This window comes from Nomia melanderi, chromosome 3 (genome assembly GCF_051020985.1).
Source record: "Nomia melanderi isolate GNS246 chromosome 3, iyNomMela1, whole genome shotgun sequence".
In the NCBI taxonomy this organism is placed as follows: Eukaryota; Metazoa; Arthropoda; class Insecta; order Hymenoptera; family Halictidae; genus Nomia; species Nomia melanderi.
The window spans coordinates 12349117-12375398 of NC_135001.1; the positions used below are offsets into that span (position 1 = coordinate 12349117).

General features: G+C 35.0%; 1 protein-coding gene across 10 annotated transcripts in view; it reads right to left on the reverse strand.

Moving 5' to 3' along the window:
* Nucleotides 1-1246: 1246 nt before the first annotated feature.
* The window catches only part of LOC116428059 (protein Wnt-5b), a 31472-nt gene continuing 6436 nt past the window's right edge, over nt 1247-26282 (reverse strand). For all 10 annotated transcript variants that reach the window (XM_076366417.1, XM_076366416.1, XM_031979150.2 and 7 more), the window contains 7 exons: nt 12511-12596; nt 3889-4154; nt 3576-3756; nt 2809-2920; nt 2579-2681; nt 2036-2203; nt 1247-1881 (listed from right to left, as the gene is read on the reverse strand). In XM_076366417.1, the coding sequence (XP_076222532.1) occupies nt 1694-1881; nt 2036-2203; nt 2579-2681; nt 2809-2920; nt 3576-3756; nt 3889-4154; nt 12511-12596 (1104 nt within the window). In that variant the 3' untranslated portion in view covers nt 1247-1693. The remainder of the gene's footprint in view (nt 1882-2035; nt 2204-2578; nt 2682-2808; nt 2921-3575; nt 3757-3888; nt 4155-12510; nt 12597-26282) is intronic.

Below are 26282 nucleotides of genomic sequence, written 5' to 3' on the forward strand. Positions count from 1 at the left end.
GCTATTTTATCTTATATCGGTAAAAGTGGTTTTTGATAAACATAATACTGCACTTGTAATTTTATTATAATTTTAACTAATAATGATTAGAAAGTTCAAAAAAGTTAGCAAATTAATTACTTGACGTTTTTAAATGTGTGAAATCACAGATTGTCAGTCATTTGTTAGTACTGTTTCAATGAGACACAATAAATATATCAATAATTACACAACTAATTGAGCACAATATAAATTTGTTTACATATTATATAGGCCGCTCAACACAATGATTAATACAAATTTAATATAATATAAATTTATTAATAAACATGTGTGTTCTAAATGTGCAATTATTTTTCATAAACATATATATTAATATATATATTTTTCATAAACATATATATTAATATATATATATATTAATGATTGGAAGTATTGATATATACAGTATTTAAGTTCTATTTGGTGAGAACCAGCAAAAATAAATAGAAACTGCTTCTACACCACCTCTTTGTAGATTCAATTTTATTACAATAGTATGAAAATTCTAATGATAAAATAAACTTACAGTCATGTGCAGTAAAAATCATACAGAACATATGATGTGAAATACTGAGTAAATATTTTTATAAAAGAAGATAGCGTGACATAAACTTATGATTGATTATCCTAATACTATAAAGATATATAAAGATACTGCAAGTATCTGCAAGATGTTTTATTAATTGTTTCTATTTCATTTGAATGAGTTTGTTTTTAATTATTAATAGACATATTACTATGCTTAAAAAGTAAAAAATATTATATTTTGATTGCATTATTGCAGTTCATGTGGTTTTTTTATTAATATTTTTTAAAATATAAAAAAGTTTTCAGTTTTATTCATTGAATGTATGCTATTATAACTGAAGTATATTATAAATATCAGTCGCTATAATTAGAATTATATTGTCACTTATTTTTTCGTAAAATACAATACAATTTGATTTTTGCATGAATACTAACTTAAAGATTATATTAAACCAGTATATCTTCTAATTTACCCTGTATAATTTTCACTGTGAATGACTGTATATTAAAGCTGGAAATGGATATTTTGAACATGTCATTGAAGTAAAATTAATTACTTAATGATACTTAAAGAAACTTAAAGATAATAGTAAGTAATATCTGATGCACATATTTATACGTGTGTTTTTTATGTTTGTAATTTGAATTTACTGCTTTAATATTTCCCACATATTAAATGAAAATAAATTTACATAAATACTGGAACTGTTTGATTTTATTTCATATCACAAGTTTTTTTGTATTTTCATAATTTCTTATGTAAATAAAGATATTAAAACTAATTTCATGTCAAACATCCAATGATCAGTTATTATCAGTAAACAATTATTAACATTACAAATATTACTAAATAAGTATTACTACATATAAAAGTAATTTATATTTAAGACAGTTTGAACTATTCCTTTAAAAGGATGAATTTAGTAAAGAAAAGTATAAAAATGCTGATTAACGTGAAAATGATGTCAAATATACAAACATGCATACTAATGTGATAATTATGAAGATTTTTATTATTTTAGTCACAAAATAGTTTGTGCATGATGCGAAAATATTCAATATATCAAATTTTTCCTTAAATATGAAAGAAATTGAATGTCACTGATGGAATGAAGATTTTAAAATATTGATATGAATGACTTTTTTACTTGCAAGTGTGAATGTCTATACTTTTAACACAAGTTTTACAGTCTACAAAACAACACCAGTGGAATTTGCATTCGCATCTTTCTCTGAGAGTTGACTTCTGTGTATTGTAACCCCTGCCACAACAAAGGAGGTTGCAGCCGTCCATACCAGATGATGTTCTGTTGCAAATTCTGCCATGTGTACCTAGTAAATATAATTTCTAGATTTAAAAAAAGGTCTACATAGTTCATAACCAAAACAAGTAAATAAATAAAAGTAATAAATAGTAGGAAAAATATAATTTTGTACTCTCCTTTCGTATTTCACATAAATACATATTACCCATGAAATTAGTTACCTAATGATCCATACGTTTCATTAGGAAGACAATAGTTCGGCGAATCGTCTAAGTAAACCAGATCACTTGCCGTAGGCAATGAAAAACGTGGATCTCGCATCGACAAACGACCCCGTCTATTTACTCTGACTTCCGTTGCTCCATCATATTTATCTAAAAGGAAATCACCTGTAAACATTAAATATCATCGATGAATTAATAATCCAAGTATTCATACGTGCATGTATTTATAAGACAGTTGAAGTTGATGGTTTACACACATCTAAACGGATAAAAAAAAGTTAATTTTTTTTTTAATATACAGGGTGTGTAAAAAAAGGGGTCCAATACTTGAAGGATATATAAAAAAAATATTCTAATCAATATGGATCTTAAAAGCAATTGTTTCGATAAAAAATCAACCTGTTAATACCCTGTATGTTTAAAACCTTAACTAATAATATCATGAATAGACCGAATACACATTTAATTCTGGTTTAATTCTTCGAATTACGTGCAAAATATAATTGTTAAAAAGCAAATAATTGTAGGAGAAAGACATACCAATTTCTCGGAACGATGCAAGTTGTTGCCAACAAGTAATCAAGCTACAGCTTCCCGAAACTCCGTGGCACTTGCATGTTACTTTAGACTTTTTAATAACAGCCTGCGAAAAACATATCATTCTTATGAATTCGCAATCAATATTTCATCATTAAATGATATCAACATGTTCCTTCTAATTTTACATTTTAAATAAGTCTGTTTGATGAAATTCAGAAAGTTAATTTTACCCTACGACCAGCTTCGTTATTATGAAGATTCATCAGGCTCCTGCCTTGTTCTCTGCTGCCTCTTTTAAAGCTGCGCTCGCGTTCCCTTACATCTACGAATGCCTGTGTAAACCTAAAATAATTAAGAATCTGTCGTTTCCCATGTAACTTTAACATAAGGATATTTGATACTAGTTTCAACAACATTTATTAAGTACTCGTTCGGGCTGGTTATAAACGTTTAACGATTTTTGGTTTTCAACTATTTCTCACTTTTATGAAAGACATAATGTGGCATTAACAAACTTCTTGGTAAATAGAAATACAGAAAACATGATAATCAACTTGGTTTTCTAAATAAAACAGTTCTGAACCGCGTAACACGCTTGTACCTTTAAGCAATTTTTCATTTACAAACAAATGAAACAAATAATTCAAATGTTATGTCTTATATTTGAAATGATGACGCGCTGACAGAAATCTTGTCGACTAAAGGATTGATATAAGAAAGAGTACGTAACGATTAAACCATTTTAATCAATGTTCTACTCTATACATAACTGCGATTACGATATTTATAATTCCTCCCTGTAAATTATAAAGAGCTGTTTATACATTAAAAGCCTATTCAATGTTTCAAAAATAAAAATAAATGAAGTGAATTCCATTTCTATAGAATGATTTATCTTTGAAACCTTAAGATGACATTATCGGACAGACCTTTCCGGTAAACCTAAATGACTACTGCGCGAATGGGTTGAAAAGTTCTTTATAAACTCAGTACTTACTTGTAACCGTACTCAAGATTGTCCCCGCATCCGCCCCAAATCCAATCGTGATGCAAATCTCTCGGTCTGTTACTCCTGGAGCAACCGCACGAGGATAATTGGCCGTCTCTGCAGGATCGGCTGATCGAGTAGACTACTCCTGCAGCTGTGATTGCATGAACGAACGCGGTTTCCCTACTGGCTACGAACAGAGAAGTATAATTCGTACATTAATTATAAAGGGCAATCCGGTTATAATTGTTACCTCAAGGAATCAATTTATATATAGGTACATTCAGAAATCTCGACAAAGTGTACACCGTTATATGCTTACCTATTCTGAGTACCGGCCCGAACACAGTCTCGTCACGAACAGTGGAGCAATTCCACCTTCGGTCACGAAATTGGTGCTGGCACTCATTAATTCCGAATTTCGCCCCTTTAGACACGCTGGGCATGTGATCCACGGACAGCTGACACAGTTTCTCTTGGCCCTGCGACAGACCTTTCAGCCCGTAACAGATAGTGGACGCTGCTATGTCATACGTCTCTATCATTTGGGCAGACTCGAGTTGCGGGAAGTGTTGCAAGCCGACGTTTCTGATAACACCGAATTATATTACGTATGATAGCAACATGAGATTCTTTCGAATAATTCTTGTATAACAGAAATTTAATAATATTAACTATTATTATAGATTTAGGGCACATTGCTTAATACTAGATCTACCGAGCAGTCACATTGACTTTCTTTTATTCTTTTGGAGATATTGTAAGAGTGTATGTATTAAGATTTTCATTGACTTATATTTTAGTTCATACATTACCAAATCACGTGATTTAGCCATTTTCCTGAGAAACGCTTGTATCTTCTCAATAATTGTAAAAGAAGAAATCAAGAATAGGTCATCTTGAACTGTCTGGTAGTTTTAGTATTAACACCAGAACTATCGCACCTATTAAAATGACGAGTTTCAATATTTTTATTTCACAATTATTGATATCTTAAAGGTGTTAAATATATCAGAAATGGTTTTACAATTTTTATAAGAATAACATATTAATCATATTAAACACTCGGTAGTTCTAGCGTTAAGGTTCTTAGGACAATCGAGTTCGCGACGAGGACAGTTGTCGCTATATTAACGTCAAAGCTAAAGCTTAGGAGTCAATTTATTACAATACATTTTTTACTGATTTTAAAACTTGCGTTGATCATCGGAGTTCTAAAAGCTAAATTATTACTACTACATAATTTTGACATATATCGGATAACTGAAATTGGTTCACAACTTATGTCGTTTAACACGTTTGCTGCCACTGTGGTCACCGATGACCGGAGCTTCCAAAATGACTTGAAAACAATTATAATTTGTCAGACATCTGACGTCAAATGAAAATGTTCAATACCGTGAATAACTAAATAATAATGTAACGTAAGAATCACGATATCAAATAATAAGTAACCGTTCCTCGAATTCACAGCTGACCGAATGCGTGCGACTCAATCTTAATGATCTCTTCATCGAACAACCAGTACAACCCTCCTGTTCCAGGAAGCAGGGCGTAAACGCAATCCGATTTCTAGAAATTCGTCACGCCGATTACGCGGGATTCGAAAAGGGAAACCGGTGGGCGATCAACGCAACGGTCCTCCGCGCCAATTTTTAATGGCACGTTTGGGCGTCGACCGAACCGGATGATGGAACGGTCCCGTCACAGACAGAAAAGTTAGGGGTCTCGAACTAGGGTAGCGATCTCAGATTCGAAACGGTTGCTCGTAAACGTTTCAGTTACGATACGGGCACACTCGAATGATCTAATATCGCCAATCAGACATACGAACCGAGTCCTAACGACTTTCGGTCGATGGAACTCGTGTCCACGACGCGTGGGAAACAATGAGAAAGAAGGTCTGGTTCTATGGTTTTGATATATTTTCATTTCGGATATGAAATATCATGTATATATGCAGTTACCTACGTTCTTTAGCTCTACAATGATGAGTGAGATCCATGATGAAGATTAAGTTGACTAATTCGGATTAAATTAACAAAAATCGATGTCTCTCGTTGCATGTGGATTGAAACAAAAGATTATTCTACTGTTTTCGATATTTCATCTTCAAAGTTAATATGTATTTACAATCAGGGCCATCCCGAGAGTGCGAGGAGCATACCGCACCCGTACGGCAAAAAATAATTATCTGATAAGATTTATTTTATTCGCCTAATATCTAGCTTGAATTATGCAATGCAGTAAAATTATTAATAGTGTGAAAAGTCAGACAGAGTACTGCCTTACAAGCCAATCAAAGTTAGCACCCAGGTAGCAAACATCTTTGGCATGCAATACCTTTTGCTTATAATGAACGAAATGTTTTTTGACATTTCTATGCGAATTACTGATGGCAAAGTCCTGTGGGATGTGTTATTTTCTTATTAACACGTCGATTTCCAAATAAACATTTATCGAAACAGTTTCCTTAATAAACTAGAAACCGGTTTGTTTGATACGTCACCAAGAAAATTGATGTTTAAGTTTATGTAAAAATCGATGTCATCCGAATTGGGGTGACGTAGCAATCAAAGTGTTAAGAAGCTGGTATCTCACGATGCTGTTGGACACGTGGGTCTGAACTGACCCGGACATTGTTCAGCGAGGGTTAAACGGTTACATTTTCAATTTTTTTCCCATCATAACTAAAATGTCCCATGGTATATAAGATTGCACTAGGGAGCGCATAATAGAGAGCATTAATATTCCGGAACACGTTTCGACTGTGATATATCATCGGCTTTGCACTCCCCTAAAACAATGACGCTGGGAATCACGGGAAGGGAACGATAATATTTCGAAGGATCCTGCCCACGCGAATTCGTGGGACACTGTGGACTGTACCGTCCCAAAAAGTAATGTCTCGTGTCTCTTAAAAGATTGTAGCAACAATCGTACGACTTCACGTACCGGGTGTTCAACATTGACTTTTCTTCACAATATCGAACAAAAAACTTAAGTTTCTATAAAAGAATATGATTATTAGATTTATTTTACCAACTTCGAACGACAGAGTAAAAAAAACTCGGAACATGAAAGTGTTAAAGTTTAGAAAAGTAAATTTCGATTTTTGTACCTAGTTCTAGAAACGAAAAATTAAGTGAAGATTTATACATTTCATTAAGATTGTAAGGTGTAATCGATACTACTACTACTACTAGTACTACTATTACTACTAATAATAATAATAAAAAGATGTAATTTTTCGTTCACTTACAGTGTACGTGGAATTTATTAATTAAATCATTGCGTTATCCTTAATAAATTCTTACGAAAGGCTGTTGGACAGATGTGACCCGAAAAAGAAATAATAAAAAGTAAAATTATCTTACAATCAATCATTTTGTCTGAAAAGACAATGGGCATATCTGCGTTAATATGTCTCTCCTTCCTCAATATAATTTGAAACGTATCGCTGAACTGTGGATCGTAGCAAGTCAACGATATTCATCAATTTGGTGTATACAGGGTGTTCTGAAACTTGTGGTATATTCGGGAAGGGCGATTTTATATAATATTGAGAAATCGACGCAATACGATAAAATCTGTTCGCTCATCAAATGTGTTAACATTTTGACTGCCACGAAAAACTTCAGCGTTTTATGTATCACTTATTCCTTTGTAGTAAAAATAAGAAGGAACAATTACCAACTATTTGGTACGCAGTTATTAGGTTACACTATGATCAACTTATTCACGCTATTAAACATTTTCATTCAACTCCAGTTAACTTACGAATTATTGTTGTTTTCAAGTAATTTGGAAGCTCCGGTCATCGGTGACCACCGTGGCAGTCAACGTGTTAATGCTCTTGAAGCAAATGCGCTTAGATAATTTTTATTCAAATATACACAGTAGAACGAGATTGTTTCGTTTGTCTCATTTTTTAAATAATCGAAATTTAAACACGTTCTGTTAGTAATTATAATCAAACAGAAACGAACTCAATAAATTTTCAAATTGGACCTTTCTTAAATCAACATATCAAGCGTAAAAAAATTATTGTACATTTTTTACTAATTTCCTGGTATAAAAGAATATGAAGTAATAAAACTAATCTGTTCTTGAAGTTTACAAGACACCCTGTATAGTGAACAATGTGAGATGCAACTTTTTACTTAATATATTCGCCTTGAATGCAACGCGCGGACAGAAAGAATATCGTGCAACGATTTGAGCGGGAGTTTTTCGAAAATGATACAGTTGTTGGAACTTTAGATGACAACTTCGTGATAAGCTGCGCATATTTCGTTGGGTACGTGACTGTCGCGCGCCTGAATGACCTACGTGATGCACAGCTCGGTCGGTTGGGTTGCCGCTCTTTTGGGCGGATTTTGAACACTAATTGTAAAATCATCGAACAGTCGATTTACTTTTTCAAATTTTTGTATGGAGACTTTAAGAGTGCAGCTGTTGAGATTTCAATTGACTTCTGATTCAATTTGCGTATTATCAAATCAATTTCTTTAGTGATTTCTCAGAGAAGCATTTGTTATCCTGTTAGTAATTGGGAAAGAAGAATTTAGGAATGGGCCAATTTGACTCATTTGGTAGTTATAGTGTTTTAAGTATTTATTAGGTAACAGAAAAGATCCGTGCAGTTTTCTTGTTAGCAATGAATTTAGTCCAATTACAATGTTTATTTTACCAGTTTAATGAATGAAATTGGTATTAGCAGCAAGATACGTTTATGCAGTTGATATCAAATAAAATATAATTATTTTACAAAAACGTTCTATGTGTTTAAATTTTGATTTATGAACCTGCACGAACCTTTTCCAGCCCCCAATATAATTAAAGAACGAAATTGAAAATTCAATTCTTTTTATTCACAATTTACATCTTTTATTAGTACAAAGACTTTTAATTCTTAACTCTTTTTTCACTTATTATCGAACATCTATATATCTAATTTCGTATTGTTTCTGCTATTGTTAGAATTAAAAATGTTTTCTATAAAACTATACAATTAAAGTTAAAATACAGAGGAGTACAAAGCGTGTTGCTCTCACCAAAGCCTCTACATCACCATATTCGCTCATATTCCAATTAAAATAGTGGATTGATTGAAAGTTATCTTATTTGCCAAAAAAAAAGGAAAACGGAGATAAAAGTTGCATAAAGTTTATTCAATTACTGTTTATTAATCTGTTTAAGTATTCCATCTTATTACTTTTGTATGCGGAATATTTAGAAGAATTGATTTGTGTAAAGAAAATATGTAGTCTTATTTGAACAAAATGGGCTCATTTGCGTACTTGAAGAAAATACAATTTTTTCTTATTTTCGATTGTATTCGAGATATAACTTGGCCCAATTGCGTGACTCACCTTGCACAATCGAGATTCTACTGTATAAACAATGAGGTGGTATAGTACCTTCGACCGCTGATTGTGGTACGCAGTCGCTGACCTTTCGGATTATTACTGCTTTCTTTTTCTTTATAATCCCCCCTGTAAGCATGCCCGAACGAAAAAAACGCCTAATCACATGGGCGGGCCTGCTAGCATCTCCATAATAGTTAATCCTTCTTACCTGAGCTTATGTTAAGAACTCGATGGATTTAACGTCGTCATCTTAATTCCATCTATATCACAATCTAATTAGATTATAATCAATGCGTCCACGTGTGCGGTCAAGACTAACAAGAGAGGCCAAAATTTCTCAAAATGCTTTCAAAACGAAGTTGTGGTAAAGATACAATATGAAAATTATTATATATTTCTAAAGAATTAATAAATAGAACCACAAGGTTTGAATCTCGTGTTGAATTTTCGAATACTACATCAGTTTTTAACACTGGGTTTATGGATGTTTATTGTACAGTTTATTCTATTGGTCTTAGAAAAATTGATGTTCATTCATTTAGATTTTTGAAGTTAGAAGTTTATAGATATACAAGTAAAATACATATTTGTGTTATTGTATTAATAAAAATTGACGTAAACATTGATTAAATAATGTTCATAAAATTCAATATGCGTCAAAGTTCTTAGATATTCTCCAGCAGAAATTGAAACTGTTGTTGTATCTTTAATTACTTAGGAAAACATGAATCGTATAAAAATTCCTATATATTCTTTAAAAACTGACAAATTCACAAAGCCACAAAGATTTGTCACAACATTTGCTGTCATCGGAACAATTTCCAAACGCAGCGTCATTTTCAGAAATCGGATCAAAGGAACCTCTTCAAACGACCTGACCCTATTTTCTGTATACTTTTCAACAGAAACTGCAATACAAATCGTTCGTGCTTATCGAACCAAATGTACAACTAAAATATTCAAAATTCAAATAATTTGAGAACATGCGCCTCTATTCTTCTAAAAGAATCGCAGCTGCGATATGTTCTCCGTGAACAGTCCCAAAATGGCCAATTAAACTATAAAATGGGGCAAAAATCAATATTACTTGAAAACTTACCTTCTGTTTTGCTACCAAATGATCTTTGAAAATAACTTTCTTTAACAATGTATAACTCCTAAACTTTTATATATTTTGACTTCAAAAAGATTCGTAATATAGCTAAATATTAGCAAATATATACGTAACAAATCAGTGAATAGTAGCATCCAACTTTAAAAAGAAACTTCCCAAAGTAAGTCTAAAAATTGTCGTTTCAAATGAAAATACTCGGTTAGTCCTTTGCCCTATGATTTCTTTCACAATTGTGCTCGATAAGACTACGTAATCATTAATAATTTAGTAGGAAAAGAAAAAATGAACGCAAAAGTCAATATTCCAGAAAATCAATATAGTCTAGAATATTCTAATGCCTTGAACGTTTATTCAAAATACACGTACACGCACAATCGCGCCGTTTATTCATTTGTTCATCTATTCACAGTCACACTCGCTCATCAGTACACCCATTTCCACATATTTTCGTCCCATTTTGTCCGAAAATCGGCCATTTGTCTAACAGCAAACGCGGAAAAACGAAGCATTCGATAGAAAGTGACATAGAACGACTGATATAGGACGCGGCGCGGCGGCGGCGGCGGCCGGTGCGCCACTTTCTTTTCACGTGGGTTGAGAAAAAATGTCCCGACGCCACCCTTTAATCTGGCCACCTTGATATCGCCGCGATCCACGTTGAAATAATACCTCGCCGGTGGCGCGGCGTGAATCAATTCACTCCCGTGTGGATGGAAAACGCGTTACACGGTCACGGTGCTGTGTGCCTGGAATCTAATCTGGATACTGGCTCTTAGTCGTGACTTAAGGGGTTGTTGCGTCGATAGCAGAGGGTAGATTAGCGAGAATAATGCGAGTTTATATTGGCCGGGATTATTTTATCGTGCGTGGACCTTTATTCGGCTAATCTATTGTCATTATTATACCGTACACTTCGGAATGAGTTTCTTAAAAATGTCGGAAATTACGCGTGGAATTCGACGACGTTTATTGACGAAGCTGATACGCCGAAGGAGTTAACGGCAGTATTGAAAAGATGGTAGGCGCTTCTTTGAGAAATTACTAAAGAAATTGATTTAGTGATGTCTAGATTGAAATGTAAGTCAATTGAAATTTCAATAGATGCATCTTTGAGGTTACTATACAAAAATTTGGGAAAATCAATTTGACTGCTCGGTAGTTCTAGTGTTAAAAAAGGAGAAGTTTTATTAGAAAACAGAAATGCTATTGATATTGTTAAATTACCTGTTTACATTAGTGTTACTCTCATTGTCTTATGCAATAGCAATAGCATTATTAACCAAAGAATCATTTCCTTATAATATAATTCTAGTCCTTTACAGACCTCTTTATAACCTAATCAACGGTGACTTCAAGAAAGCTTATCACGCACTTTACCACGTTTATTGTAAAACCAGGTGTCATTCGAAAATAATTTTCATTTATTACTACCATTCGCTATTGTCGGACTGCTTCCTGTCAGTCTTCCTTGACTGGCCTATAGAGTATCGCCATTACCGCAGCAATGCGACGACAGTTCCGGATACTAACAGAACTGCCGTATAATCTTTAGAGTTTCTGAAAAATCCAATTACAGAGTCGAGCATGAAGACCTTTCGGCCTTGATGGAAGTTCCGCGCGAAGGAATACCACGGAGTACCATTCAGTGATTTGTCATGGGCATGTAGGGCTAGAACGGAGGGGCGAGGAGAACGATTCAGAAATTAGACACACCGTTGGCAGGGGTACGCCGGGGAAAAAGAGGCCAGGAGTGTTTTGAAAAATATCTTCGATCGGGTTCCCACGACACGATTTTGTCTCGCAGCGCGAACAAACAGCTATAAATTATCGAAGTTGCGCGAGTCATTTTTGCCGGAATTCAATGGGGATAAATAACTGACGGTTATACCTTTCTCCTCGCAGCACACGCTGCGCCGTGGCGTACCGTTTCGATTTTACAAATTGGAACATTTTTGAAAAATTTCGTTTACGTTATTTTGTATTTATTCAACAAATTGTGATATACATAAACCAAAATGATTTTAAAAATAAATAGTTTCACTTGAATACTATAATGAATACTAGAAAGAAATTACATATTAATCATATTAATCCCTCATAGCTGTAGCGTTAAAAATATTTTATTATTGCATTTGTGTCATTTTGTGTCAGTTAGAAAATTGATATAAAATATTTCTTGTGGATACACTTAACGTTGATGATAATGTTAATGTAGTTTATTAATGTAGACAGCAGGTATGATTGAGTAATACAGAATGCGGGAAAATATTTTTCATGAATATTATTTACTTTTAAAGGAACTATCTTGATTAAGAAGAATTTATAGGATGTTATTGCAATTAAGAAAATGGAGGATATGGGTTTCATAATTTTTTTGGAGTTTTATTTTAATAACTGATTTGAAGGATAGATTAAAGAAAATTGAAGTTGATCATTTTATTAGAAAAAAGATACTTACATCCATGTTCCAGGTGTCGTCGATGCTGCGTCGATGATTATTAGTCGTAAAATAATCAGTAGTGCGTAATACATCGCCATCTTTGCCTGAAAACAAATTTCACGAGCGATGATCAATTTTTGTCGATTATTTTGAATAACTTTTCATTTGGTTTTACGATGAAATATTTTGTAAGTAATATTACTAACTAGAATTCAGGGTAAAAAATTCTAAATAATCTTCCTAACTTTGAAATATCATATACATTCGTGTAAATGTTATATTATAATGTATGACCACTAAGAATTGTAGTATATAATATTTTCAAAAATAAAAGAAATTAAATTTCTAGTTTCACTTGTAAAATGTCAAAGCTAATATACACATTAGGTCAAATAAAATCTGAAAGTTCGTAAATAAAATTTATTTTATCAAATATTAACATAAAAAACTACGTTAATAGGTAAATAGCAACATTTTAATAATATATGATTATTATAATGGCACTAAATCAATAAAATTTCCATAAGACGTACTTTAAATACCCAAAACGATTTCACACAATAACAACAACAACAACAACAACAATAAAACTAAACATTACCATAAATACCAAGTTCATATCATTCAGACAATAATCAACTACATCCAAAATTGTCCAACTCCTCAAATACGAGGACACTTTAATCCCGAAAAAGTCAACCTCCTAAAACCAATGCCAACAACGAAAACAACAATAAATCTAAACATCACGATAAATACCAGGTTCACATCGACCAGACTATAATCAGGTTCACTCAAAATTGTTCAATTCCCTTCAACTACCACAACGATAAAACAAAACTCCCAAGGGACGCACAACTTTGAATACTCAATAGACCCAGGCTAACCGCTTCGATAAAGAAAAAGCATATTCGCGCGACCCGTCACATAAGTACCTACACACGTATACCCTATGTTTTGCGACGCGAGCGAAACAGCGAAACGCAGAAGAATAGCGTTTCAGAAGGTAAATCGGAACGGCAACGTTAAGTGCCTCACCCGGTATACATAACCAGTACCTGAGCGTACATAAGGTACCAGCCGTATACCAGTTCTGTGGGCAGCAAGCACGCCGAGGACTCGGCTCAGAACGAAAGACACCTAAGTCCAGGCGATTATGGTACATCGATTCGACATTACACCTTGCTTGCTCCTGAAGCGACTCGCCGTGGCTCCTCGGTTCTTGCTCTCGAGGCGCGGCGCGTCGAGGCTGCACGGACTGGTTAATAGAAACTACGGTGCTGAGTTACGAGTCGCAAACTCTATAACTTTTCATTTTCCGCCGCACGGCGTTACACCGGGGGCACATGAGGACTGCTGGGCCCCGATGACTAAAGGTACACGCCGCGAAACGCGTATTTATGCTTCGCGGATTTTCCATTTCTCCCCCATCCCCCTTTGGTTTTTGCTTCTCTTTTCAATGTCTTCTCTCTCCGTGCTCGTATCAGCCGTCAGCGATATCGGATCGACGCACAGTGTCGCCGCCTCTGGACAAAACCCAAAAATTCGATTACTCGCATAACGAAATTGAAGATTACCAATTTGTTGCCAAGTAGTTTCTGCTATAAAGAGTGATTTTTATTTTCGAAATTAACACGTTACACGCGGGCTCCGCGATATTGCGGGATTGTTTTTCAGTCAGTATTCACGTCTTACGCATTGATGTTTATTTATCAATTAAAAATTTCGGTATTGTTGGATCGTTGGTTTCTGTTGATGTGTATATGACGAATGTTCAATCAAAGTATACTATTTTATCAAGATTTATAAGGTTTTTAATATTTTCTTTCACTGCCCATTCTTCAGAGACAAGCAAGTAAGGCCAGCATTCAGGCTTTCAGCGGCTGATATTTAACCGGCGTGCAATGTGTTAATGAATAATGACCACTCTTTAACAGGTTCAAAGATTGCCCTACCGATATTGCAGGCTTTCCACGTATTTATATTTTTACCTTGTACTTATTTTTAAATCTATTACAGATTTTTAGCAATCGGATATAATCTCCGAAGCATATAGAACTCACTTCGCTAGGACGAATCGAACTGCATCCCTTCCGTTTACGCGGTGGTTTATTTACGCGAGTTTCTTATCAAGTTGGCGCATGTGAAATGTCGGATTTTTCTTATTCGTGAGTGTTTGTATTCCTATCGTTGTTATGCATTTGATCTTCATATAATTCTCTTCTATTTATTCTCTTTCTTTGCGGCGTGTGCGTTCTGCGCATTTCTACAGTTCCAGATCTCTTGAAAATGTATAAAAGTCTGCAGCCTAATTGTAATCCTACTTATACGTGGTAGTATTTATACGCGATCGAAATTTGGTGAAATCGAATGTAATTTACTTTCGTTTTCTGATATGCCGTTATTATTATTCTTTCGTTAAATTACTATAATAAATATTATCTTAATACTATATATCTTTCAAGCTAATACCAGCTTTTCTTTCCAACGTTTTGTTTTCTCTTGCACCGATAGACTCTATTTATGCCATTGAAAATCGTGTGAAACGAATCCGTGTACTTAGAAAGTGTAAATGGAGGGACGGATGGATTCGCGAGATCAATTCTTTACCGTACAATGTCGCATCAAACTCCGTGAAGAAGTTGTCGAACGTAAGTTACAAAAATGAAATGTCACTCGATTAGTTTGCGTTCAAATTGAATATTATTTTTCTACTATTAATTGCTGTGTTCTGGAGAAAATGTGGATATAAATGAATTTGGTATTTCTCTTTGTCTTGTGGTACAATTACGAAAGAAGTCAATTCATGCAAAATGATTAAACTGAATTTTGAATTAAAATTTTAAGAAGGGCCTGTTAACACCTCGAAAACTTAAAAACAGTTTTAAGTTAAAATTTTAAAAAGGTGCCTATTAACACCTTTATTAAAAATAATATTAATTCCCATCGGTTCGAATTATTCGAAGCACTATCTAACCAGGAAGCGAAATCACCTCAGCCCATTTGTAAAAGGAAAAAGAATCCCTGTTCGAGGAAGTTAACTCGTCTTCCGCGGTTAACAGATTAAAGGAACATGAAGCATCACCGTGCAGGTAAATCTAAAACTTCGGGCCATTATGGCGCATCGATTCCTGCGTTACACCTTGCCCTGCCACGATGGGTGGCTGCTCCTTTCAGGTTTACCTGCTGCGACTGGTTAGTATGTAGGTATACGCCGGCGCAGCGGAGCAACGAATCGTAAATTTTGTAACTTTTGATCTCCGTCCTGTTTTCATTTCGACGAGGTGACCACGCAACAAATTTGATACGCTTGATAGCGGCTGCTTTTTTGTGGGAAGGAGGCGACCCTTCGTCGATCATTCTCTTTCGGGAAAAATACTAGGGCGACTACTTTAAATATTCGCATGAATCCATGAACATAATGAATTTCTTACCTTTTATAAACTCGTGAAAATAATAAATGCGTAGGAAAAATTTAACGAGGCAATAAATAGAGGAGTTGAAAACTGTTTTAATTCCGATTGTACTACTTACTTAATAACACGATTAACAGCATGCTTTGGTAGTTGAAAGGAATTTGAAAATTAAACTAATTAGAAAAACCGGAAATTTCAGTATTAATAAATGAATATGATCGTACTACATTTTTTTGAATGCATAACATAAATAGTTTTACCTTTCTCAGTATTTTCTTGAGTTTTCCGTATTTTAAAATAGTTTTTGCAAAATTTCTAAGACGCATGTATGCAAAATGTCTAAGACTTTCATATTTATTATAAAATTGAATGTGAAGAAATTGCGATTTCAACTTTGCTTTGAAGTTATTAACAATTAATGATCTTTATGAATTATGACGGTACAGGAATAGCGGTACACGTGAGGTAGGTCAGTATAAGCGAGGATAGTGGCATATCGTGTAATAAATTAACAAGGTATGTTCGATAAATGACACACGTCTATTTTTATGTGACTTTGTACATAGAATGGTTTATTGGACCAAGCTAACAAAGTTATCGTACTCGATGGATGTTATTTTTACGGTTTTAGGGAGAAGCCACCCTATTTTAGGAGTTTAAAGCATAGATATATAAAATAGATTGAAAGAAACATTTATGAACAACCTTTTCATTTAATTTTTTGCACTTGAGAGGCGACTTTAGTCGCCATTTAATTCGATGTAGCCACATTAAAAAGTTAAAAATTCTATATTAAAATTTGTACCATATACGAGTGCATGAAATATTTAAATAAAATGGTTTTGTTTCTTAATTTATGCAAGATTTTTCTTTATATTAGTTGCAAAAAATATCATCGGTTTCTCGTCGGAGTAATAAGCGTTTCTAATGAAAATTATTGTCGATTGCAAAGTCGTTGATAATAATCTTCCTTTATTCAAAAGCTGCAATTCTCACTAAACCAACATTTCCCAATGACCACATTAAACATAGCCGTACTCCTTTCAGACCGAAACGAGACAAAAGATAGCAATCTACCATTCGCGGGGAAATCTTAACGACGAAACGGCCGGACATTTCGCGCGGAGCGTTAAATCAGCAGCGCGTTAGATCAAGAACGATTCGTTCGTGGCAGGACAGAAATCCGTCTACCGATAACCATTATATTATATAATGTAGCGAGCACGGACGATTCCGTAAGCTGGTTTCACCGCGGCCGGCTCAGTTCCGCCATTGAGATATCCGAGCGCGCATCTGAAACACCCTGTATGTCCGCGTTTATCTAGCCCACGCGATCGGGCCAGAGTATTAGCCGGCATATAAAATGCATTTGTGATCACGACAGGAATGTAAATGGCGTGCTTCAGCACGTCTCTCGCCGGGGCCAGCCTCGAATTATCAGCAATAAAGTATCTCGCTGGCGTGTTGAACAAGACATGACCGGCGGTAGTGCAAGCACCGCTACATTTGTTGCTGAATGAGCCAGTCCCGGGGCCCCGATGATCGTCGATCCTCTCGGCGCAGCTGGATGATACCACCGCTGCTTAATAATGAACGTAAAGGATCGTTGGTCCAATATTAAAGGTGCGCGTATGACGGTTCGCCCGGATGGCAAGGCACAGCCAATAAAACGAGGGGACCGGCACGGTTTCAGGGAAACCCGGCTCCGGTGATAATTAGGTGCGATCCCGCGGGGACGTCGCGGGGTGGCCACTTCTCGCGTTAAACCCGTGAAAGATGCTTTACGCCGCGCGAAACGCGACTGGATGCGTTTTCTCGGTGAAAAATTATTAATTAACCCTTCCCAGGGTCATTCGTAATTTATGTTTAGAAGATTTTATACCAATTTTTACAATTATTTACAATATCATAGTTATACAGTGTATAAATACAAGGTGAGTGTTTTCTAAACTTCCTTCAACGAATTGTTAATGTGTCACGTTCAATTGTGATTGAGCTGAATAACTTTGGTGCAAGTTTTAAAGTGGAGGGCAAGGGACACTTCAAATAGCAAAGGTTAATTTACCCTTTCACGGTCTATTGTCAATTTATATTCAGAATATTTTGTACTATACTAATTTTTATAATTATTTACAATATCATAATTATATCGTGCATAAATGCAATGTTAGTGATTCCGGAATGATTCGAAATGAGTTATTCAAATGCCACGTTAAACTGTGACCGAATTAATTAACTTTGATACAAGTTTCAAAGTACTTATGTATTATATGGGCTACCTTTGTTCCTTAATTCAAGATCTGTGTTACATATAGGTTACTGTTTATTTGATATGATAATATACTATTTTATTATTATATATATGATACTTTGGTAATTAGAGAAAATGAAGAGGATTTATTACGCTCCAGATTTTTGGAATGTTGCAAGTGAGTTGAGAAAAGATCGCTGGATGTAGGTTGATAAATGTTTCATTAAAAATGATAGAACAGAAGTATGGAATAATGGCGAACTGGTTTCTGGTTCGATGCAGTGTCGATGCACCGGTGATTGGTAATTGTATGTATAGTAGCTATCTAAAGGCAGCAACGATATTATTTCCTAGAAATAAAAGTAGATTCGTCGTTTCGTTTTGTTTCGTTTTGTTACGTTGAAAGAATGTTTATACTCGAACTACAACAAACATACCGCACCCTTTGAACAATTTTAAAAGTGATCAAAATCACAACAGACTGTCACAAAAATAATAAAATAATGAATTCCATTTACAAAATGATTTCCAAAAAAACGTATGCCAACCGTACGGAAGATTTATATCCAACAAGTCCAAAATGACTTACATGTCGACGTTTATTCGTTCGAATATTTTCCCATGTAAAAAACGAAAGACTGAACAGAAGAAAGATAAAGCTACGTTTCTCAGGGCACAGGAGTATCCGAGCAAGCTTGTGACTCACTGTATATCTAATTTTCCAAAAAAATTTACGACCCTAAAACCTGCCTCTAATTGCAACTCCGATGTCCATTACATTTTTGTTTTCGTTGAATGCAACTTTACGTTTCTGAATCATGTGCGTAATTACGAGCCTAAGAGAAATTAAACAGCGATGTTAACGTCCACTTGTACCAATTCCCGGCTTTCCTCTGCGCCTCGAGAAACCATAGCCGGCGCGCCGTGTATCGCAGAATTTCAGTAGGTTTATCGGCAGTGAAGTTACGATAATGTTTCTTGGTCAGGTGGCGGCAGGCCGCTTTAGTGCTCCTTTACACGCCTTGCCGCAGTAATAAAGAAATGAAAATATGTTTTACTTATTACGTTAATTTTACGTTCCTCTCTTTGTAATACACATCATCGTAAAGATGATTCGTCTCGCCGTCTATCCGCCGTCGACTCTTAGCTTTTGCCTCTGATTGAATAATAATAATCGATAGACCGTGGATTTCTACGCAGTCTCGTACTCTTCTTTCTTTTCTTTCAGTTCCGTGTAACATTTCGCGGGAAGAATTACCGTAAACAAGTATTAATGCTATTATCGCGTGTACGCGTTACGTACAATCATGTGGGAAAATCTCAATGATCGATTCGAATGGATTAAGATTTTTACGACTGCGAATCTTTACGTGGATCTGGATTTTTACGGTCGATAATCGTGAAATTCAAGTAAAGTAAAGCTTCGTTTCCTGTATCGGTACTCTTATTAGGTTACAAGATAACACTGTCCAATAAATTATGGACTTGCAATATTCTTTTAACATTTAACCAGTACGTTAATGATATAATCATGGAGCATTCGAATAAATATCGGAATAATTTTCATACAGAAATCATGAAGGAAAGCTACAACAAAAATTAGAGAAAAATATATAGTTTCGGAAAACACGAGGTACCGTCAGTGATCCTCACAACACTCAACATTCCCATTGTATCAACGCAAAGGCAGTCGTTTTATGCACGGAATTGTATTAGCTCGCTTCCCTTTTATATTCATCGCTCACGCATTATTTATAACAGAAGAACTCTACAAAGCGGGGTACAAGCCACTTATCCGTGGCGGCGTCCGCTGGAATCTTTAGGATCGTAATTTATGACTGCGTAAAGTGTCGTTGCTTACATACTACCAGCCATTACAGCGGCACAGATATATCAAAATCCCATCGCAACGTGCAAAGAAACTCATTCCCCGGAAAAATCTTTTCATCAGTCAATCTCGCGATTCTAATTAGGTCCGATTGTAATTGTACATTTTAAGGTAACTCTCGAACAGAAAGATTAGACATCGAACACGGTATAGATCGTAATTAACACTTTATCTACCGAAAGCCTGTCAATAGACTTTTTAACGGTAGTGCTGTATTAACACTGGATTTACGGAACGAGTCAATTTGACTGATATTGAATTTTATAAACATTATTTGGTAAATATGATTGCAATGATTGCACTCATTGGTAGCCAAAATTACTCAATAGTAGTAAACACACAAAATGATTTTCAATATAAATAGTTCCACTTAAATATTATAACGAACATCTGAAGACACTGAAACAAATTTATCGTTACGGCAGACGAAACAGAACGCGACGGAGTAAGATGTAACGAACATTTCCGTCAGACTTCGTTTCCGCGCGTACAGTGGGCTGGATAGACATTTTTTTCAGATAATATTGTTTAACACTAGAACTACCGAGCAGTGAAATTGCCTTTTTGAAACTGCTCTATAGAAACTTCAAAAGTGCATATATTGAGACTGTAATTGATTCATTAATCAATTTGCATATTGCCAAATCAATTTATTTAATAACTCCCAGAGAAGCATCTGCTATTTTTTTAATAATCACGAAAAGAAGAAATCTGGAATGGGTCATTTTGACCGGTTCGGTAGTTCTAGTGATAAACAACTAATTAAAAAGTTATGTAAAAAACATAACATATATTCAATGTTTCTCATTACAAAATAGTAATATTTAATGAATTTTAATGGAAATTTCATCTAGATATTTTCTGTGGTTGATGAGTTGTAACGAAATGTCACTTATTTTTCCGATCTAGCCCACCGTGCGATGGCTTCTTATTTTGACGAAATTCTGGTAATACAGGCCCGAGTACTGTTTCCTGGAAGGACCGTGGGGTGGAACGCGCGGCCGAGTGCCCTTACCCCTGTGTACTTTTAACTTGTCGGAGCTCGGCATGGACGTGGTGGGCCAACTGTATAATTTACAATCTCTATTCTCCATTTATAGATGAAACCATTGCGAACCATTGTTAATAGCCGAGCAGTGGGCACGACCTTCGCTAAAATGAAGGAAAAAGGTCTATGAACTCTGAAGAGGAATACGACCACATCTAGATAAATCTATTTAAGCATTTAGTCGACCGTTAGACTGGATTAATTTTCATTTTTGATTATTATCAACGATCCTCTTTTGTCGTGCGCGTCCTTTGTACCGAACGCCGCGAGATTATCCGAATAGATGATCCTAAAAACGGATGTGAAACTATACGAGATTACGTTCTGGCGTCATCGCCGTCTTGACAACCTTCGGGTTTTTATTGTTCTAACACACGGTCATCGTTTCTATGCTGTTTTTCAAGAGCCCCGTGCCAATTGTGGAAACGCCACGACAATTTTATATGCTGTATCTTTTAGGTTTATCGCGCTGTGCCCTATACTCCGTGACATCTTTATTATCCGGCCTTTGAAGGAAGAACAAAGCTTAATGCGATCGAGTCTTAAAAGGAATTTGTACTCGCGTGATAGCGTTTATTACACTGTTCAACAAACTTTGGCGTTTTTCTTATGTGGTCCACGCGTTCGATAAGTGATCCTTGTAGATTTACGCGAGTATACGTTCCAAGAGGATTCGTTTCACGCGAATGGGAATCGCGTAGATAGAGTCGGTCAGTACGAAAAGAAAAATATCGAAAAGAAAAACTGATACAAGTTTTAGAAATACCTATTTATTTCACATAATCTAACAACAAAATAATAATGATATTTCAGAAGAGAAAAGTAAATTTTATTCGATGTCACTAAATTTAGCGCGAATTTATATCACGTGTAAATAGTGCCGCAAAATAAGAAATTCGTGTAAAAGGAGTACCGCGCAAATAGAGAGAAGAAAACTGAATCTCAACACTAAAACTACCGTGCAGTCAAATTGACATTTTGAGATTGTTCTATAGAAACTCCAAAAGTGCACCTGTTGAGATTTCTATTGATTTCCAATTCAGTTTGTGTATTGCTAAATCAGTTTCTTTGATTATTTCTCAGAGAATCGTCTGACATCTTTTCAATAATTACAAAAAGAAGAAACCAGAAGTGGGTCATTTTCACCTGTGTAGTAATTATAGTGTTATAAATTTTCTTCGTGTTAATTATGAATTGGTTTGAACGTTGCTTGCAAAAATATCGTTCGTTGTGCCTGAAGAATAATAATATATTTAATTTAACGGGTAATTAACGTTATTGACAATTCTTAGAAGTAATTGCCTGTGTTTTAATTGCCATAACTAATGTACACATAAGTTATATTTTGTCGACGTTTGGTAATCGTCTTCGACGACTTTTAAGTATCAGACATGGGCTTATATAATTCACTGCTTATGCTGTTCCTTCGTTCACATAAACACCGATCACGTAATACGAATTGTGTAAACATCTTATTAAAAATTGTATCGGTATAATACACAGGATATTTTGCTTTTTTTCGACATCTAAACGTCTGACAATGAATTACTCTTGCAGATACAGAAACATATGGCAGAGTGAGGATTCTTGATTCAGAACTGTGATCCATGATTATTTCCTTTAACCTTTTAACTGGGAATGACAAGTTAATACGTCATCCAACTTTAGTTTCATTATTCAATATTTCTTCGTTTTCGTGTTCATTTAACAAATAATTTTTATCTTCCATTAACACTAGATTTATGGACATTTATTACACAGTTTATTCTATTGATTCTCGAAAAATTTATGTCGGTTTATTTACTATATTTCATTTACTTCGATTTTGGAGATCAGAGGTGTCACTGGCCACGAATGAGTTGATCAGTTAACAGTATTTGACGAGTATACTCGTAATCCTAAAACTCAAAAAGAAACCAATTCTTTCAACGATGAATTAATCATTTTTCCAGATAAACGAGTAAGTAACTCTCCTTCGTTTTGCTTTGGTGTTTCGTTAGAATTTGTTGTAAGTGTATTTTCTTCGCGCGTGACGAGTATACATCTCGTTGTTTGATTGTATTGCGCAAAGGATGAGAGATTTTTTAAAGTAAATCTCTCAGTTCACGAATTAATCATCCCCGAACATTTCACGCGTGGAAAAGTGTATCGGGACCACTTTGCGGCCAGATAAACCGTGAGCGCGGGAATCGTTATTTTTCACGGCAGGGAAAAGGTGTTCATCATTGAATGAACTTGTCCGCGACGAGTCAGCCTCCGATTTTCAACAGGAGCGGGTAGGACGATGACTTGAGTCCTCTTGATGCAGTTGCCGGCTGCGGGGACGCAGTGCACGCGCACATGGATCCACCTTTAACGCGTACAAACACACGGGCCCGTCAGAGCCGCGGCTGGCAGGCTTGCGTGTAGAGTGGCGAGAAGAGAAAGGAGTACTCGTGGAGGACTCTCTCGATGAGGAACAGAAGAAAGAGAAAAGGAAAGAGATGAATAAATAGCAAAATTAATTGAGGGACGGGGAGGACGCGCGCGCGAGAGAGAGAGAAAGAGAGAAAGAAGTACACCAACAGAGAATGAAGAATCAGTGAAAACATAATATACGGGTTATAAAAGTACGTTATGAATAAGAAGAAACATAATGAAGGACAAAGTATGAAATATTCGAAAGGAAATAAAATTACACGGAGAAAATGAAAAAAGTTATGGAAATACGTGGAAAATGTTGGAAGGTTGGAAGGAAGAAAAGTATTTGCAATATGGAATAATTTCATTTTGTATAGTTTGTTATTTGTAAGGAATAACAAATGATTTTTGATTATTTCTTATGGAAGCCCGAATATTTGTTAAATCGCGAATGTACATAAGGAAATGTTGAACACTACCAATCGTACTGTTTATTATCTTTATTCACTGTTTGGAGTAGTATTAACAGCTGACTGTCGTAACTCACCAGTTATTGCTTAAAAACTGTGTGCTCGTTAGCTCGCGTTAAATGCGAAGGGAGTGCTTACGTGGGAGAAGGGAGGAGTGAACGGAATAATTGGGAAACGTTGATCGCACGCTGTAAAGGATCGGGTAATCGCGGTGAAAACGGTCGATAGACAGCGAACGTTTGCGCAGTTTCGCGTTTTTAAGGGTTGAAAGACGGAAACGGGAATTAGATAAGAGTTTACTGCCACGGTGAATATTTTTGCGGTGCTTTAGCTTTACGAAAGTGTTTATTTTATTGAATATTATTCGATAGTGTTTGTGGTAAACGCGTAAAGGTCCGTAATGTAGACATCGAGAAAGGGGAAGGTGGACTGAGTACGGGCAAAGGGGAACCGTGAAAACTTGAGGAACAGGTATACACGGTTCAGTCGATGACTTTCAGTAAAACGATAGTGAAACAGTAAAACCATCGTGAAGAACGCGCAATCTCTTTAGTGCAAATTGCATAAGATCATTCCGGGAAATGAAAAGGGACGACGGGAACACCGCTGAATAAATGAAATCGTTAATAACGCTGCTTCACAAATTAAAACCCTTTTCCGATCTCTAATATTCAGTGAATGATTCTTACAGTAATTCTCGTCTCGAGCGTGAATCCGAAAGCAGAATTGCTCTATTATCGTTGTTCAATGGTCTCAGTCTATGAGAAATACGACTTTTGGCAAGAATTTGATGATTTGGCAAGAACGGAGTAAGAATGCAACGATTCTGGCTAAAATGTTCGATTTAATCGTAAATGATATAATGCAGATTCCATAATATATCGGTGTATAGATACATTTAAGAAATGTGGTTAAATCACGGAATAATTTCTAATAATGATAAATTAGTTGTCCAACTTTCGATATAAAAAAAACTTTTTGAAATGAATTATAATTTTAGAAAAAGATGTCGCGTTGTTTCATTGACTTTGTATGACAGAAAGATACTACATAATTTAAAAATTATTATACAAGTACGAATAAACAAATATTTTTAATATTTCAAATATCTCTCCTTGTTTTATAAAACTTTTATCATAGATAGCTATATATAAGAGATTGCCCGAAATTGCACTGATTTATGGTTATATTATTATACACTTAAACCATAGAATATTTCATTGTAATATTTTATAATAATAGATTATACCACAAAAGAATTCTTCAAAAACCGAAAGTCGAAAATATGAAATGCATGAAATGTATAATTTTTTTAAAATTCCAGTACGATATCATCCGTTTCATGTCTCGATTTAATATACATTTACGCAATATTAAATTATTCGTCGTTAAGTAACACCATTATTAAATAAGAAACGAAGAAGAAAGGAGAGCTTTTCATGTGTTAGCAATCAAAGAACGAGAATCAAATTTACGAAGACAGAGGTAAATAAAAGAATGGATCAAGATAAACTCATAAATGGAAATGAAGTAAAATGGTAACGCTTGCTTTTTGATATATCTATAATTGGATTTGAGATTAACATTATTTTTTTGAAGCATTTCGCTCCAACTGCTCTCTATCATAACACTTCGCGAAATTAACAAGTCTTGTGCATAAATGTGCCTTTCATTTTGAAAATGAACTATGTAAATCATTTCAGGCATCAAAAATCATACTTCCTTATGAGTTACTCAACGTTAAACAGTCATAATAATGTCTCCTTTTCCAAAACGAAATAACTTATAAAATACGTTGTTAGATAGTATAAGAATATTTTTTAATTTATTGAAAAACAAACGTTTAAATGTTTCGAAACTGGAAGTACAAGATTTATTGTTAGTCTACTTTCAAAATTAACCGTACAAATGACCAATTCAAATGCTTCGAATAAAAAATAATTATTTTCAGTAAGATTTGATTTGTTGTTCTTACATCTTGACAGTTATTCGAATAAAATTTTTTAATTTCAGCACGACGCAAGTTTCATTATAGACTCGGCGAGTATGAGTGCCGCGTATCTACACATGTGTACATGTTAAACGTTCATTGCGTTTCCTTTCGTATTAAGGGTTCCGTGTAGGATGATACGGGTATTATAGGATTTCAGTAGGTTTATCGGCAGTAAAGTTACGATATTCCGAGTCAGGTAGCGGCAAACTGTTTTCGCGTTTTGCTACAAACGAACGGGTTAACTGATAGGAAAGTGGTACATCGATAAGAAGCATATTTGCACTTTTCATGTTTACGTTTTCATGTTACGTTTCATGTTAAACT